Here is a 17,650-nt window from a genome sequence, read left to right as displayed (position 1 = left end):
GCTTTTCTTTCACTTCTTCTGAACCTCAAGTAGAACACATCAGTTAAATCGATAATAGCAGTGGGCCTTTTGGTATTATGTTAAATTAAGGACTCAGATCTCAGGTTCAGCATTAAAATCTATGTAAATGATGTACTTGTTCTACTTGGTGTATTTCACAAAGGAAGAATGCAGAAACAACACAGACAATAAATAGCCAACAAACAACAAAAATAGCTCTTTAATCAATTTATTTTACTCTCACCTACTTTCAGGACCACAGAGCAGTGTTTCTGTTTTAGATGGCAAATGTGATGTTTGGGTTTCTAACCACTGTCCATCATCACAACTTAATGGACCAGGTGTAATCACACACGTAAATAAGACCACTCTCCTAATTTGAAGGTGTCTGAGCTGTACACTCCTCTGTCTTAGCTGAAGCATCCTTTTCCTCAGTGTCTTGAGTTTTGGCTGACTCCAGCTCAGAACCAGCTGTCAGCGCTGACACCTTCTGGGCAAGTCGCTCAAGAACCAGATCAGCAGTGCTGGTCAAAGTATGCTGAGAAGAAGGGAAACAAAATACCACAACATCAAATGAGACATATTTTAGGAGGACTGTTGAATTCATTTGCTCAGAGGAAATATCAGCACTGAGCTTAGCTTTACAAATGCTACAGCAGTTGTCTTGTGGGGGTCTGTGTTGACAAAGCTAAAAAAAGGTGTATGAAATTAGATATTTAATGTTCTTTAATGTTCAGATCATGGTGATCATTTTTCTCTGGGACTTCTAAGGGTTGCTGACCTTCAGTGTTCAGTGATGAAGAACCATGCAACAAGAGGCATCACATAAGAGCTGAAAAAAACATTTTTTAAGGAGAAATGCAAATGAAAAACATTTTTGGTCATTATGTCTTTATTACATATTTGTGTTGGATCTCTTTTAGTTCTCAAGCTTATATGGTTGTTATATTCTAAGGTTCTTCCAAGTGTAGGCCACTGCAGATGGAGGGAACAGAGGAGACAAAGCAGGCAAAAGGCCTGTACAATCAGTTCTATCATTTCTGTGGCTATTTCTTCTGATGGCCAGTAGAGGCCAGCAATTACTTGATGCTTGTTTCAATGCAACTCTTCATTACAAACATCTTCTCAGTTCAAGAGCATGTTTTTGTGTTGACTTAGTAAGCCGATGAGCTGAATTATGCTAATATGCAGAGCCACAATAGGATCAACAGCAGAGATGCACTGACCCTGACAGGAATATACAATGTAACTTTTATTAATACCATAAATCACCGTAACAGCTTTTTGCAACACACCTGTAAGATATGCAGTCCCTTTAGTGTGAGGACAGCCAGCTCTCTCAAACCGTCCCCAGTCAAGTCTAAGTAGATGATGGACAGCAAAGGGCTCTTGAAGCTCCGCTTCCACTGCAGCTGAAACTGTCCATCTTGTCCACTCCCCGCCAGCTGGAATTTGTAACAAAGAAGTTCCTGCGTGGCAGAAAGGCAGATAACACTGCTGTCACCAAGATGTCACCACATTAGTCCATCGTTCTAATCAGGTGCCTAAAAAGTGACAACAAACTTGTCCTATTACGTCATGTTCCAGCTTATTCAGTTGCCCTAGACCGACTGTATATGTCATATTACTTCAAGAACAAGACTGGTGATATTCTATATATTTCTTATTGTCAACAAATCCCATGAAAAGAAACACCAACAATGAATCCAAAGCCTGATATATCTTCTTCCTCTGTCCCACAGAGCTATAGTGTTGTCCAAATACTATTAAATGACAGATCAGCGAGTCACACTGTTGCACTGGGTGACATGTTCCTTCTTTACCATAAACACATACACTGTGGTTTCCTTTGACCCAGTCCCACATCAACCATCTCGCTGCCTGAAATACTCACTAGAGCACCAAATGTGGATTGCATGGCTGCAAAGTCCCCAACAAATGCACTAACTTCAGTCTGAATAATGTTTGCTAAGAACTACAATACCTAGCTGTTTTACAAAATGTATTTAATGTATATAATTTGAATCTTTTTTCAAAAGATTTTATTTAAAAGATTTATGTTCGCAGTAGGAACCAATGGGCTTGGAGCTGAGTGCCACAGACAGGATGAGGAAGTCAGTTAGTATTGAGAAACAGACCAACCAATGGTTAGTTAGTTTTGATCTTATGGGGGATTTACTGACAATAAAAAAATAGTAGTACTAATACAAAAAAGTACTATTAATAAAGTCCATCAGTAAAGAGGAGCTCTGACCTGTCCATATGTTCCCAACAGCACCTCCCTCTGCCCATCAAAATCCAGGTCAATGACAAGAGCACAAAGCACTGCATCCCACTGGTCACTCTCTGAGAGGCACACCGGGCAAGACAAGCCATGCTCCTGGACATCTCTGCGAAAACACAGAAACACTCAGAACAGTGTATCTTACCAAAACAAGTGATCACCCCTCTAATATCTTCAGAAAGTTCTCTGATTCTGACCTGTAAACAACTGCCATCTCTATAGTGCTAGTTACCAGAAGGTTGTAGCCTTCTATTTCCACACCTGAAAAAACACAGACCCGGACAATCAGTCAAAAGTCCGATCCACAGTGATGGTCAGACATTAGCTACACTGAATATCCAAAAAGAAGAACATGAAGAAGAGACAGACAGCGATACAAGTCTTAAGATGTGTAGCTAAAACAGATGAGTAACATACTTTTCTCTCTGCTGAGCTGGTTGGGCTCAATTTGGCAGCTCAGTGGGAACAACAGCACTGTAGAGATTGGACTGTCAAACTGGAACTGCCAGCTCTGCAAAACCTCTGATAAAAAAAAGCAACATCTTTCAAAAACATCTAGGAATAGTCCCACAGCTCATTCATGATTAGTGCATCTTGTAGTAATTTCAGCAATTGCCCTGAGAGATGAATTTAGGACCAGTTTTCAGGCTCAAATTGAGAAAATAAGATCTTTGCCTCCAACAGTTATTCCTCAGTGCTGTCCAATATAGAATATCACACTACTACTATTTACCGTACAATGCTGATTCCAATTGTGACACTGTGTAAAAGGTAAATAAAACAGAATCCAAAACCTTTCCAACCTATTTTCTATTGAATACAGTACAAAGACAAGATATTTAATGTTCAAACTGCTAAACTGTATTGTTAATTATAGTAAAAATAGTCATTCCGAATTTGATACCTGCAACACGTTCCAAAAACTCACAAGAGCATGTTTACCACTGAGTTACATCACTTTTTCTTTTAACAACACTCAGTAAGTGTTTGGAAACTGAGGACACTGTTGACTGAAGTTTTGGAAATGAAATTCTTTCCCACTTTTGCTTAATATAGGACTTCAGTTGTTCAACAGTCTGTGGTCTCTGTTGGTGTATTTTGCATTTCATAATGGTCCACACATTTTCAATGGAGGACAGGTCTGAACTACAGGCAGGTCAGTCTAGTACTTGCATTCTTTTACTCTGAGGCCACACTGTTATAACACATCAGAATGTGGCTTGGCATTGTCTTGCTGGTATAAAGTGGGATGTCCCTAGAAAAGGCGTCATCTGGATGGCAGCATATGATGCTCCAAAATGCTATGTACCTTTCATTAATGGTGCCCTCGTAATCTTTAGGTTGCCCACACCATGGGCACTAACACACCCCCATACCATTACAGATGCTGGCTTTTGGACTTGGTGCTGGAAACAATCTGGATGGCCTTTTTCCTCTTTAGCCTGGAGGAGACAACAGCCATGATTTGCAAAATCAATTTGACATGTGGACTCCTCAGACCACAGCACACTTTTCCACTTTCCATCTGTCTGTTTCAGATGAACTTGAGTCCAGAGAAGTCTGCAGCATTTCTGGATGTTGTTGATATATAGCCTTTGTTTTTCATGGCAGTCTTTCCCTGCATTTGTAAATGTAGCAATGAATTGTGTTTACAGAGAACATTTTCCTACGTGTTCCCAAGCCCATGTAGTGATTTCCTTTATACAATCATGTCTGTTTTTAATGCAGTGTCATCTGATCATAGGTCACAGACTTTCAATGTTAGCTTTCGGCCTTAACCTTTACGTTTAGAGACTTATCCAGGTTTTCTGATTATTTTGATATTATGGATTGTAGATGGTGAAATCACTAAATTCCTTGCAATTGTGCATTGTGGAACGTTGTTCTCTAAGTGTTGGACTATTTGCCTGCATTTGCAGTTTTTAACAAAGTGGTGAACCTCGCTCCATCCTTGCTTGTGAACAACTGAGCCTTTTGAGGATGCCCCTTTCATTCCCAATCATGATACTATCACCTGTTACACTGAACCTGTTTACCTGTGGAATCTTCCAAACAGGAGTTTTTGAAGCATTACAAAACTTTCTCAGTCTTTTGTTGCTCCTGTCCTGTGTTTGAAACGTGTTGCTGGCATCAAATTTAGAAGCACATATTTATAAAAAGCAATGAAAGCTGATGAGGTAAAACATTGAAAATATTGTATTTGTGTTTTGTTTTTTTTGTTTTTTTGTGTATTTGTCAAAATGGATGAGCAAATGATCACATTCTGTTTTATTAATGTTTTACACACTGTCCCAACTTTTTGGAATCAGGGTTTTATCATGACACATTGATGTAATATTGTAATCTTAATGTGTTCCCTGTTGTTGATGAGCAAATAGATGAGGCCTGGTACTGACCTTAATCAAATGAATGCAGCTCAGTGATACACACTAACTATAACCATAATGTTACATACTGTAATTAAGAATTTACTTCTTCGCATACTATGTGTAAAGCCCCTGCACAGCCACAATACACCCACAGAGGCGATTTGAATTATTCTGTCTGATTAGATCTTTGCTCTGTGTGAAATCACTCTCAGTGAAGTATGCACTATTTTCACTGTCCACCTGTGGCTGGGTTCTGAGTGAAATTAATGCACTATTTGGAGCCCTCAAGAATTCCCACAATGGAATGAGAAAGTATTGTCCATAGCACGTACACTAACGTACACCTTTTTCTGCTACCAATCCCACAATGCAATACATCATATTTTATAGATGCACACCTGTGACAAAGGTATAGGTATATTTAATGATAGAATGAATGATTGCTGAGCCTGGTTCAGATTTTTCACTGGGCGATCCAGCAATGTTTTGCTGGAACCCCATGTTGGGACACCTGCTGCACCACCAGACTGGTTCCATTCAAATGAATAAGATTGAGTTGTTTCACCTTTTACCTTTCACATTAGCTGAACTGGTTGTATTTCTCTAATACTGGGTTACATTTACACGCAACTGACAGTGATGGTGGCTTTGCAGCCATGTCGCCATAGGTTTGTTGACACTTCTGTAGTTCTTTTCACCAATCTGAGATATTGTAGCTGTCAGACTGTCCCAATATCTCTGATAATTACAATAAGGAGGCTGAACATTTTTTTTGTCTGGTAATCATGGTGTGAGGACTGTTAGTCTGTGCAGTCAGCGCTAAAATGATACTGCCTGTTATTTTTGCACATGTAAGGCTGGGACAAATTGCATCTTTACCTTCTTAGTATATCAGTCCAGTGATCAGACATAATTCCCAACCTCGACCTTAGCGGAGGTTTAATGAGCCACCATAAGTGAAAACATCTGTGTGGGTGTGCAGTGTCTTTAAGGTATATGAATATAGCTGCATAAATAATGCAACAGTGTGTCTGGCTAAGGCGCAAATGTGTTCAGTGGCCCTGGAGGAGGGAAGGGTAGACTCCACTGTCTTCCTCAGTCACACTGTGGAGGGATAGTGTGTCAAATGCTCCTGAGACAGAGTTGAACCGCTCTGAATCTCACAATCATTATTGTGTGTTTGGTCTCTCTCACCTGGTCCTGTCTGGTTGACCAGAGCCAGTCCAACGCAGCTGTTCTGGCAGCCAAATGCTGAGAGTCGCCGGCCACCAGCTATACTCAACACATCCAACCACAGCACACTGCATGGAGGGAAGGGAAGCATAAAGAATGCAGGGTTTATGGATCACAGCACATGCATGTTGCTCAACAAAGGCAATATTTGTTTACTGATGCAACAGTAGTGAAACATCACTTTCTGCCTTCTGGTTATATCAAAATCAATGCTGGCACCCACTTCTACTGTCTTTATTCTCTATATATGTATGTAAGTATTACTATGTGTGTGTACACACACACACACACACACACACACACACACACACACACACACACACACACGTTGTGTTTTTATCACTTGTGGGGACATGACATAGACTTACATTCAGTTCCTGGAGACTTACCCTAACCCTAACCATAACCATAACCACTATTTGCTTATTCCTAACCCTATACCAGGCTAAATGAAAAGTATGGTTGATGAGTCCATTTCCACTTGATAATAAAAAGCTTTTTTCACAGCATTACTAAAGGTTCTCACCTCCACATTTTCCAGGGCCTCCTCTCCTGCAGATTTTTGGCAGGGCTCCGACTGCAGTGATCCAAGAAAGAAACCCTTTTCTTTTAATGGCCCTCTTTTTTCCAAAACCTCTTTATTGTGATTTAACTTTTTAAATTTTTTAATTCTTTTTCTTCAATTATTTATCACTTATTATTTATATATTTATTCAATTTAATTTCATTCTAATTTAACTTATTTAAATTAATAAAATGCAGTCTCTCCACCATTTATCATGCATTTTTTTACTAACATTGTATATATGGATTTTATGCATGCATGTTTTAACAATTATATATTATATATATTTTATCCCTTTACCACAATTGTTGTGTGCACTTTTTTTATCATGCTTGCAAGCACTTGCTTTTAACAGGATCGACTGTATCTTATTAAAACATGATTTTATTTCTTACTAAAATTTATAAAAGGATCATTTCCTCACAAGAGACCTCTCACCGCAGCCGGAGCCCCCATTAATCCTTGTTCTTAATAAAATGTATTTTATAAAAACCTGTGGGATGTTGGTGTCATTATTATTATTATTATTACTATTATTATTATCACTTTTTAGTAAGAGCAAGCTCTTTTACTTTGGAATTGGATTTTTACAAATGTAAGGTAACAACAGAACCATGCATGACCTTATTTTAACCCTATGTATATATGGGTGTGTTTCTCTCTTATTTAACTTTTATCATCACTACTTGTATATATTTCATATATTGTGATTTTTACCAGCTCTCGTTTGAAGGCACTTTTTTATTATTATATGCTTTTAGCACTTATTTTTTACTAATCCCTCTTGTTTTATGTCTAACCTCCATCCATCCATCCATCTTCTCCCACTTCATCCGGGGCCGGGTCGCGGGGGCAGCAGTCTGAGCAAGGACGCCCAAGCTTCCCTCTCCCTGGACAATTCCTCTAGCTCTTCTGGGGGGATCCCGAGGTGTTTCCAGGCCAGCCGAGCGACATAGTCACTCCAGCGTGTCCTGGGTCTACCTCGGGGCCTCCTCCCGGTGGGGCATGCCTGGAACACCTCCCTAGGGAGGCGTCCAGGGGGCATCCGATAGAGATGCGCGAGCCACCTCAGCTGACTCCTGTGGAGGAGCAGCGACTCTACTCTGAGCTCCTCCTGGGTGACAGAGCTCCTCACCCTATCTCTAAGGGAGCGCCCTGCCACCCTGTGGAGGAAACTCATTTCAGCCACTTGTATCCGGGACCTCGTTCTTTCGGTCATGACCCAAAGTTCATGACCATAGGTGAGGGTAGGAACATAGATTGACCGGTAAATTGAGAGCTTCGCCTTTCGGCTCAGCTCCTTCTTCACCACGACAGACCGATACAGCGACCGTATTACTGTTGCCGCTGCACCGATCCGCCTCTCAATCTCACGCTCCATCCTTCCCTCACTCATGAACAAGATCCCAAGATACTTAAACTCCTCCACTTGAGACAGGAACTCTCCCCCAACCTGAAGGGAGCAAGCCACCTTTTTCCGGTCGAGAACCATGGCCTCGGACTTGGAGGTGCTGACTCTCATCCCAGCTGCTTCACACTCAGCTGCAAACCGTCCTAGTGCATGCTGAAGGTCCTGGCTCGAGGGAGCCAACAAGACAACATCATCCGCAAAAAGCAGAGACGAAATCTGCCGGCTCCCGAACCAAACCCCCTCCAGCCCCTGGCTGCGCCTAGAAATTCTGTGCATAAAAATAATGAACAGAACCGGTGACAAAGGGCAGCCCTGCCAGAGTCCAACATGCACCGGGAACAGGTCCGACTTACTGCCGGCAATGCGGACCAAGGTCCTGCTCCAGTTGTACAGGGACTGTACAGCCCTCAGCAGAGGGCCTCCAACCCCATACTCCCGGAGCACCTCCCACAGTGGTCCCCCTTTTTAAACAGAGGGACCACCATCCAAGTCTGCCAGTCCAGAGGCACTGTCCACGACTGCCATGCAATGTTGTAGAGGCGTGTCAACCAGAACAGCCCTACAACAAACCAGAGACTTGAGGTACTCAGGGCGGATCTGATCCACCACCAGTGCCTTGCTACCGAGGAGCTTGCAAACTACCTCAGTGATGGATGAATCGACCTGCGAGTCCCCAGTCTCTGCTTCTTCTACAGAGGACTGACAACATCCCCAGTCAAGGTCAACAGCTCCCCACCTCCACTGTAAACAGTGTTGACAGAGAACTGCTTCCCCTTCCTGAGACGCCGAACGGTTTGCCAGAATTTCTTCGAGGCCGACCGGTAGTCCTCCTCCATGGCCTCCCTGAACTCCTCCCAGACCCGAGTTTTTGCTTCTACAACCGCCTGAGCTGCCGCACACTTGGTCTGCCGGTACCCATCAGCTACCTCAGGGGTCCCATGAGCCAACCAGGCCCGATAGGACTCCTTCTTCAGCTTGACGGCATCCCTTACTTCCAGTGTCCACCACCGGGTTTGGGGATTGCCGCCACGACAGGCACCGGCGACTTTACGGCCACAGCTACGGACGGCTGCATCAACAATGGAAGTGGAGAACATGGTCCATTTGGACTCGATGTCTCCAACCTCCTCAGAATCTGGTCGAAGCTCCCCCGGAGGTGGGAGTTGAAGACCTCCCTGACAGCGGGTTCCACCAGACGTTCCCAACAGACCCTCACAGTACGTTTGGGTCTGCCAAGTCTGTCCCGCTTCCTCCCCTGTCAGCGGATCCAACTCACCACCAGGTGGTGATCAGTTGACAGCTCAGCCCCTCTCTTCATTCGAGTGTCCAAGACATACCGCCAAAGGTCAGATGATACAACCACAAAGTCGATCATTGACCTCCGGCCTAGGGTGTCCTGGTGCCACATGTGGTGCAGGTGGTGGGCCTATGGGAAGTATGTCTAACCTCTTAAATTCAAATCCTAGCACTTAGTATTTATTATCTTATTATATTGCATAAAGCTTGGTCTTTTTAAGTAATGACAGCCGTAAATGTTACAGCAGAGACCCTGGAAAGAGGGGGTACTTTGATAAATATACAAGTTCCCACAACTGTCCTTAACTGTTGTCCAATCCACCTTGTATTTTTAACATGCTCTTAACCAGGTTCTTATTAAGAAGTATATTTCTGAAGACTTGGATAAGGATCCTTGACCACAAAATAATAAAGGTATTTAAGATCCAATGAATCCCCACAGCCCCCGAGAGCCATTAGGAGCTCCCACAGGAGCACTGCGCTTTTATCTGAACCTAACCTTACCTAACCCGCAACCCTATCCTCAGTCTTCACCCTAAAATCTAATGATTTACATTAAGGGGACCTGCATTTTGTCCCCATAAGGCAAGTGAGTCCCCACAATGTGACTGTGTAAACAGATGTTTGCCCCCACAACCTGATAAATACCTGGTCACACACATATGTATGTATGTATATGTATGCGCATATATATATATATATGACCTTTATGCAGGGAAATCCACTGGACTGACGAACTCAGAAAAATAAAGAGTGACTTACAAGTTGCTGATGGTCTCAGTTACCAAATTATTGCTCTGTCTGTTATTAAATTAATAACAGAGAGAGCAAACAGAGCTAAGGAACTCAGACTAACTTGCTGGGCAGTTGTTGTAGCTCAGGGAAGAGTCTATCTACTGGCTGCTCTTCAAACTGGTGGAGGGAGGCATTCTGTAGGAAACAGGAGACTCAGGCTGAATGTTGCTGTGACGTTTCATGATGAATCAAAATGAACATCTCCTTCAGATATGCAAAACTCATATCATCTTGCTTAATAGCTAGGAAAATAAGCGGTTAGCTTTCAGCCCTTTTAATCCACAAGTCTTCTATTTGACAGAACAATGAATCTTGTTATTGCCAACTGCTGTTTCCAATGTCATGCGTGAACTCGGAAACTCAACTTTTAAGCCAATAAGGAGAACCTACAGTGACCATCAACATTTCCATGACAAATGGGTACACTCCATCTACTGAACAAGATGATGAGATGTAACAGAAAGCTCCAGATCCCCTTCTAACTTGGGTAAGATTGTTTTGGCAACTTTGTGTTGCATTTTCTACTTTCTACTAAATACTGAAAGTCTTTAAACACAAAAAGATAAGATAATAATAATTCACTGGTTGTAAAATACCTTAAAAATGTAGGAATAATATTGTATAGATAAATCAACAACAGAAAATTCAGAAATATACAGATACATTTTCTCTCTCTCTCTCTCTCTCACACACACACACACACACACACACACACACACACACACACACAGAGGATCATCTTGGCTCTGATCTCACCTCCTTATACAGGTGGATCCTCTGGTCATGACCACTGAGCAGAAATACCGTCTCTCTGCCTCCATTGTCACACTGCACTCTGACAGAGAGAAAGGCTTGCTGTTATTTACCATCCAGTTAGATTCCACTGTAATTAAAAAGACACTAAAACCCATTCAGGAACACTGTATAATATAAGGTCTGATCAGTCCAAAGTGGAGTTATTCATACAAGTCAATCATGCCATGCTTTTGTTTTTTTTTTTGTTTTTTTTTAAAGTTTTTTTTGTATGTTGTTGATGTAGAGAACTGCAAGAACACAAAAGAAGGCTTGATGAGGTATCATTGGGGCAGAGCATATACATTTTCTTTATTTATTGGTCAAATCACTGAGTCTCTAAAACATTTGATTGGACTGTAACCTGTTACTATATTTCCAGTATAACAGACTGCCAAGCAAAGTCTCTTCACTGGTTTGTAATGATGCCATTCTGCTTGTACTTGTCACTGTCAGGTGAGTGCGGAATTTTGTCCATTATGGGATCCTGTAGGAATGGTGACTCCATTTTCCTCACAGCTGATTGGTCAGGAGTTGGTTCTTTTATATGTTGTCTATAATCCTGAACAAAACTTGCTCCTTGTAGGTTTGGCCTGTAGCAGTCGTTACCATGGCAACTGAACTCAGCATGAACTTTGCGTCAGCGTTCTGACAGCAAAAAGCCAGGGTTGACTGCAAAACGTCTCTGCATTTACCGTGCATTGTTCATTCACAATCTATCACAGCTCTGCAGCAGCAAACTTACTCTGTGTGGTACAGCTGGAAAGGTGTGAACTGCAACTCCAGATTCAGGCAACTCTCTGTTCAAAGAATCACACTAACATCAGCAAGTGAAACAATTGTTAAAGTAAGCATCATACACATCAGGACGCCACTTCACTCACGTGCAATAGACTCTAGGTTGAACTCTGAGCCAGGCTCATAGTCACAGTAGATATTTAGGAACGGTGTGGCTTTGTCACCAGAGTCCTGCAGGAGTTCAACCACAATTAAGAATGTTTCTACAACGGTGTAAAAAATTTATAACCCTGGAGTAAAGTACACACATGCAGTAACCTGTAATCTTAGATATGAAAATACCTTGACAAATGTGATGCCCACCACCAGGCCTCTTTTGGGAGGAGACTTGTTGAAGGCATCTATTGAGACAATCTCTGCATCAACTAGATAAGGAAGACATGATTAAATCTTTGCAGTATCAACCAACAATCAACATACAGGGCTGAATTGCACTGAGTTACAAAAACTACATTACTAAAAGAAAGTCCTACTATTACATCTTATATTTCAAATACTGATTGGGCCACAACTTCGTTGGTTTAGTCTGATTATTTGAGACAGAAAACACATTGTCATTTAAATTAGCTATCTTTCATACTACCATCTTATTAAAAGACTGCCGAAGAATGATAATTGCTGTGGGAAAATAACAGTGGAAAAAGATAAAATAATTATTTAGCAGCTATTTCAATAGTCGTGATCAGATAAGTTTCATATACAGTTTTTCACAATTGCTAAAACACTTAAACCCATTCTCTGAACCAAATTCTCAGTGGCCTAAACTAATTTTTCAAATCAAACACTCTTTTGGCCAAACCTTAAACACTGTTCAGGCACTTAGACTCAATTTGCAAAACTCATCTGCTCTTTTTTGCAAAACACATTCTCAGTCACTAAACACATTTCACACTGTGATACACTTGTGTTGCACAATTGTAAACACTGGCGGCAAAATGTGACCACAACTCTAATACAGCTGTTATCTTTTACACACAACTCAAAAGTGAACACACGTTTCTAATGATGTGATCAGACCAACTGGGCAGGATAAAAGCCAGTTCAGAGGGCACAGGTGGCACATGTGCTTTCATCTACAATGGACAGAAACATACAGAGAGGCAGAGGAGTTCGTATGAGTGGTGGTGGACGAGGAGGAAGAGGCCAAGGAAGACCTAGAACAATCACCACTGATGAAATTCGGGCAACTATTGTACACCATATCCTTTTTTATGGTATGACAATGAGAGAAGGAAGACAAAGATATCCAGCCTAATTTGAGCAGATTCTCTGTGGCCAGCATCATCAGGACATTCAGAGAAGAGAACAGCTAATTGTTTCTTGATGTACAACATTTGACATACAGAATACTGTACTGTAAGTACTGTAATGTTCATTACAATACTATTTTTACTGCCTGTATACGTTTGTAAGTGCATTTTTCCCTACGACCAAATGAGGGTGGAAGGACTGCTCTTTTCTCCCAGCAAGAAGCACTGATTGTTGACATGGTCCTTCAAAATACTGCCATCCGACCCCGTGAAATCCAGCAGAGAGTGATTGAAGACAATGTCAACTTTGATGGAATCAACAGTGTGTCTCTGTCAACTATTGACCGTGTCCTCCAATGCAACAGACTTGAAACATGAAACAAGTGTACAGAGTACCCTTTGAGCGCAACTCTGCAAGAGTCAAAGATCTAAGATATCAGTATGTGCAAGTCAGTGTAACCTACACACACTTTCAGTACAATTCTATGCTCACAGGCCGACTGTTACTATAGGCTAGTAGTTGCGTTGCTACTTTTACAGTACAGTAAACTATATTGTAATGTATGAAAATCTGGAGTGTATACTGTAAATACATTATTGCAGAAGTCTGTCTTTCTGTGTCACTTGCTGTACTACTTTTATCTATTTTTATAGAGTGTTTGAACTGGATTCCATGGAAAGGCCCCATGAATACATTTTCATAGATGAAGCAGGGTACAATCTAGCGAAAAGGAGGCAGAGAGGCAGGAACATAATTGGTCACCGTGCCATTGTGGAAGTCCCTGGCCAGCGTGGTGGCAATGTCACCGTTTGTGCAGCCAGAAGTAACTGGGGGGTTCTCCACCGTCATGCAAACCTGGGGCCATATAACACCAAACATCTCCAGACATTTCTGGGTGGTCTACAGGATATTATGACTGTGTGTGAACAGCTGGATCAGCAAGCAGTGCATCCAATATATATCATAGTTTGGGACAATGTGAGTTTTCACCATGCTGTCCTGATACGTGAGTGGTTCACCAACAACCAGCGCTTCATCAAGGTTTTCCTTCCACCCTACAGCCCCTTCCTGAATCCAATAGGAGTTTTTCTCTGAATGGCGGTGGAAGGTCTATGACCGACAGCCCTACACCAGGGAAAATTTATTGGAGGCAATGGAACAGGCCTGTGATGATATAACTGTGGAGTCTGCTCTTAGGTGAATATGTTTTTACTTGCCATGTGTATGATCTGAACACAATGTTTGGTTTTGAACACAGGATAACTGGTTTTGAGGGGATAGTTTGATTGTGATAGAAAAGTCTGGGGTTTTGTGAATGTAGTCTGAATATTTGGATCTGTGTTTAAAGTTTTGAGAAATGTGTTTTAGCAATTGTGAAAAACTGTAATACATGGACACACTTGTCCAAACAGGCTATAGGGTTGAATACACATGATATCTGTGTCTTTTTCATTGGCAAGTGCCTACTGCAGTTGTGTAGAGGTTTACATAATCTGTAAGAGCTGAAGTGCACATTATAATTCACATTCCATGTCAACCACACAGTTCAGGTCTTGCACTAGGACTGACAAAAGAGAGGAGGGCAGGAGTTCAGGACAGGAGCTGTCACTGTTCAGCACATCTGGAAAAAGACATCTGGACATGTGCATATGCAAAGACATTACATTATCCATGCTCCCTGTAAGTTACTACAGGAGTACTGTTGGGCAGTTAAATATATAACAATGCAACCATCTTTATAAACTCATGAAATGTTTTGTATGTTAGCTATAAATAAGCAAAGTATCAACAGCTGTCAGATAAATTAAGTGCAGTACAAAGCTCAATATTTTCTTCCAAAATGTGAACAAAGGAGCATCGAAATATGCAAGTGAAGTAAGAGTACCTCAAATGTGTTAGTACAGTACCTAAATACATGCACTTGGTTGCATTATACCAATAACTATATGTTGGCATCTATTTATTTATGAACATGCTATTCCTTCGTACAAGGCCTGAACAAACATGAAACCAATATGCATTAGAAACTATATTTTATACAGTATCATTACTAACATACATATACACAGCAAATCAGTAAGTATTCAGCGGACCCATGTTCCGCTTTATCTAAGTTTCAAAACACTGAAAAAATAACGACAAAAAAAATTGATTACTAGAGGCCTTGTCAATCTGTCGCTATTATTCCTCAGTTCGTTTATAGAGAGCTTATCCCTATCTGATAAGGATATTAACGAGTTGGTTTCTGTTTTTTAGTTTTCTTTCGTTTTGTTTTGTTTTTTGACCTCCGTGTTCCTGATGTGTCCGGGGTTTTTGGACTACCTGGTATGTAGGTGAACTGAACCTCCTTGGCCACAGGTCGGATTTTGTGCTGCAGCTCCTGGTACCTGAAACACACCACCTTCCCTTTTAGAGTGGCCGCTAACAGCTCGTGCTCCCCGGCCTGACACAGGCCGTAAATGTTACTCTGCGACGGGAAGCGGCTGAAACTATCCTCCACGAAGGGATACGACTCTCGAGGCATCTTGCAGAACGAAACTGAACTCTGTAATTCCTCCAGAAATGTCAAGAATTGAAGTTTCTCCAACACCATTCACGATTGCCTCAAATTTTTTGAGACGATAAAAGGTTAAACAGCTTTATTCAGTCATAACTATTTTTATTGTGAAGACAGATATTCAAAGTCTCCGTTATATTTCTGCATGATTTCAAATAGCTTCAGTCGATTACGATGAAGCACAACATCCGGGTTTGGAACGCGCTGCGTTCAAGTCTGTGGAAAGCTTAGTGTTTAGTGCTCATAAACGATCCAGCGATGAGGAAGATGAGGTTTTTCATGATAAACGTGCGTTCAAATTAATCATGTTTCTTTCCATTTCATTAGGTTGGTTTCGGTTTCTTTTGCTCTTGCTTTTTTCTCTGTATTTTGTTAACATGGCTGATGTACTAACTCTATCGCTGAAACGTTGCTCCGTGCTAATGGATTTTACATAAACAGTCATCCACCCATTTACTAAGTGCATGTCATTATTTTACGATTTAAGTAATGCGAATATGTAACATTAAACGTTTTTGGACGTCAGAGTGATTAGCATTCACCACATCCACCTGAGAGTATGAAAGGCAGCGCGTGGCTTTTCTACTTCATGTTATAAATTGATGACAGATTCGACGCATCACATGTTCGATCCCGCCATCTACCGGTAGTGTCTGTTACACTCCAAATTAAAGCACTGACTTTTGTTTGTTTTCTTTCTTTTCTTCAAAGGCCATTGTGTTATCAATGAGCTGTTGCTAGGAATCACATCTCTCTGCTCTCTTATTCTCTGCTTTCATGCATTTTATTTATCACCCAGTCTCACTTTACCTATAATAAACAACATTATGTCTACTGTGATGAAAAATGAATTATACTCTCAACAGATACAGCAAAACCTTTCAGATACAAGTGTCAAACATGATAATACAGATAATTCTCTAAAACTACAACAGTGTAGATGTTAAAATTATTTATTTAAGTGAATGCAAACATACTCACAAACTAACAAACTCGCCATACACACACTCTATGCACATAAAGGAATATGATTAAAAAAATAAATGGGGTTGTCTGTTCAGCAGCATCTATACAAGTCCATCTGAAGCCCAGTCAGCCACATTCAAGACAGATAAAGATGTTTGTCCAGTAGATGGCAGCAAAAACTCTCACATCATGTTGTTGAGCTGACTGTAGTGGAAAGCTGGTCAGTTTTGCTTTTGTCAAGATGCAGGTTGGCCCAAAGAAACAGAGGTTGAGCAGAGGCCCAGGCGAAAGAATGCTGGATTTATCATGATGAAATGCAGATTTAAAATGCCGAGTTCTACAAAAATTGAACATTTTAAAGTCAATCCATCTTTAACTGATAAATGTTGTGTTGTCCATAAGAAAAACACAGCTCCACCTTCTTCAAGAAACTATGCTCTGACCCCAGAAAAGTAGCTCATAAGAGACAAAAACATAATCAAAAAGTTTTTGCACAGTTTTCTTCTCATCTATTGCTTTTTAAGTTAGGAAATAAGCAAAATAGTGTCACAGAACATTCATCAGTTATCTCGGCTCAGCCTAAACTTGACCTAATGCCGCCTTACCACCTCCTCTGCTGCAGATTGTATCATAAACCTGCCTGTTTCCTCAATGAGCGCTCACATCCTCATCCTCACCAAACTCTAAACAATTCAAAGGGAATTCAGGAGAAGAAACAGATTGTGTAGTTACATTCATGATCAATGGCTACGGAGAAACACTTCTGGATTATGTGTTTGAGGTGCAAACCGAACAGAGACTATTCCCTCCTGATCTGTTGTTACTAACCATTAAAGGAAATTACCTGACTGAGATACCAAAAAACAAACCTTTAAGGACAGTGCTGTGATTCAGAGGCCAGTCTTCTTTTATCAGAAAGCAGGAGTTCCTGCTGAGTTCTTCAGTTTCTAATTAATCAAATGTGGTCAGTTTTATTGGTTTCTACCTCTTAACTTCACAGCTGCAAACCATACAAACTTCAATGAGTCTGGACCTATACTTTACTGTAGAACATTTGATATATTTCACTACGGCATCAGTAATAAGACCATGGGGCCCTTTTTCATTCACATGTGGTGTGAAACACTTTTTTCTATAGGCTTTTCAATAACCAAACAGAAAAGATTGTTGCATAACACTTGTATGTCATTATATCACCATCAAAACAGTTTCAATCGAGAGGCAATGTATCAACAACAAAGTCATGCTTCACAATAGAGGAATGTCGATGACTGAATAATAGGTTAAAGTTTGGTTTTAAAGAGTGGCTTCCAAAGAAGGCTGAACAGTCATT

General features: G+C 41.0%; 1 protein-coding gene across 1 annotated transcript; it reads right to left on the bottom strand.

Annotated features, from left to right (window-relative positions):
• Positions 1-214: 214 nt before the first annotated feature.
• Positions 215-15,554, bottom strand: kptn (kaptin (actin binding protein)). Its single transcript, XM_076750983.1, has 12 exons — positions 15,117-15,554; positions 11,826-11,908; positions 11,630-11,714; positions 11,491-11,545; positions 10,710-10,788; positions 10,015-10,088; positions 5,848-5,954; positions 2,702-2,806; positions 2,482-2,545; positions 2,255-2,390; positions 1,296-1,469; positions 215-538 (listed from the first exon to the last, which is right to left on the bottom strand). The coding sequence occupies exons 1-12, from the start codon at positions 15,385-15,387 to the stop codon at positions 374-376; spliced, it is 1,398 nt and encodes a 465-aa protein (XP_076607098.1). The 5' UTR covers positions 15,388-15,554; the 3' UTR covers positions 215-373.
• Between the last annotated feature and the right edge of the window lie 2,096 nt (positions 15,555-17,650).

This window comes from Chaetodon auriga, chromosome 15, assembly GCF_051107435.1.
Source record: "Chaetodon auriga isolate fChaAug3 chromosome 15, fChaAug3.hap1, whole genome shotgun sequence".
NCBI classification, from domain to species: domain Eukaryota; kingdom Metazoa; phylum Chordata; class Actinopteri; order Chaetodontiformes; family Chaetodontidae; genus Chaetodon; species Chaetodon auriga.
This window is presented reverse-complemented; position numbering and strand designations above follow the sequence as displayed.

Excerpts from the sequence above, each read along its gene's own strand:
- kptn (XM_076750983.1), bottom strand. The coding sequence starts at position 15,387 with ATGGTGTTGGAGAAACTTCAATTCTTGACATTTCTGGAGGAATTACAG. Across the intron at positions 11,909-15,116 it reads TCAGTTCACCTACATACCAG|TTGATGCAGAGATTGTCTCA; the intron begins GTAGTCCAAAAA and ends TTCCTTATCTAG. Across the intron at positions 11,715-11,825 it reads TGGGCATCACATTTGTCAAG|GACTCTGGTGACAAAGCCAC; the intron begins GTATTTTCATAT and ends GAACTCCTGCAG.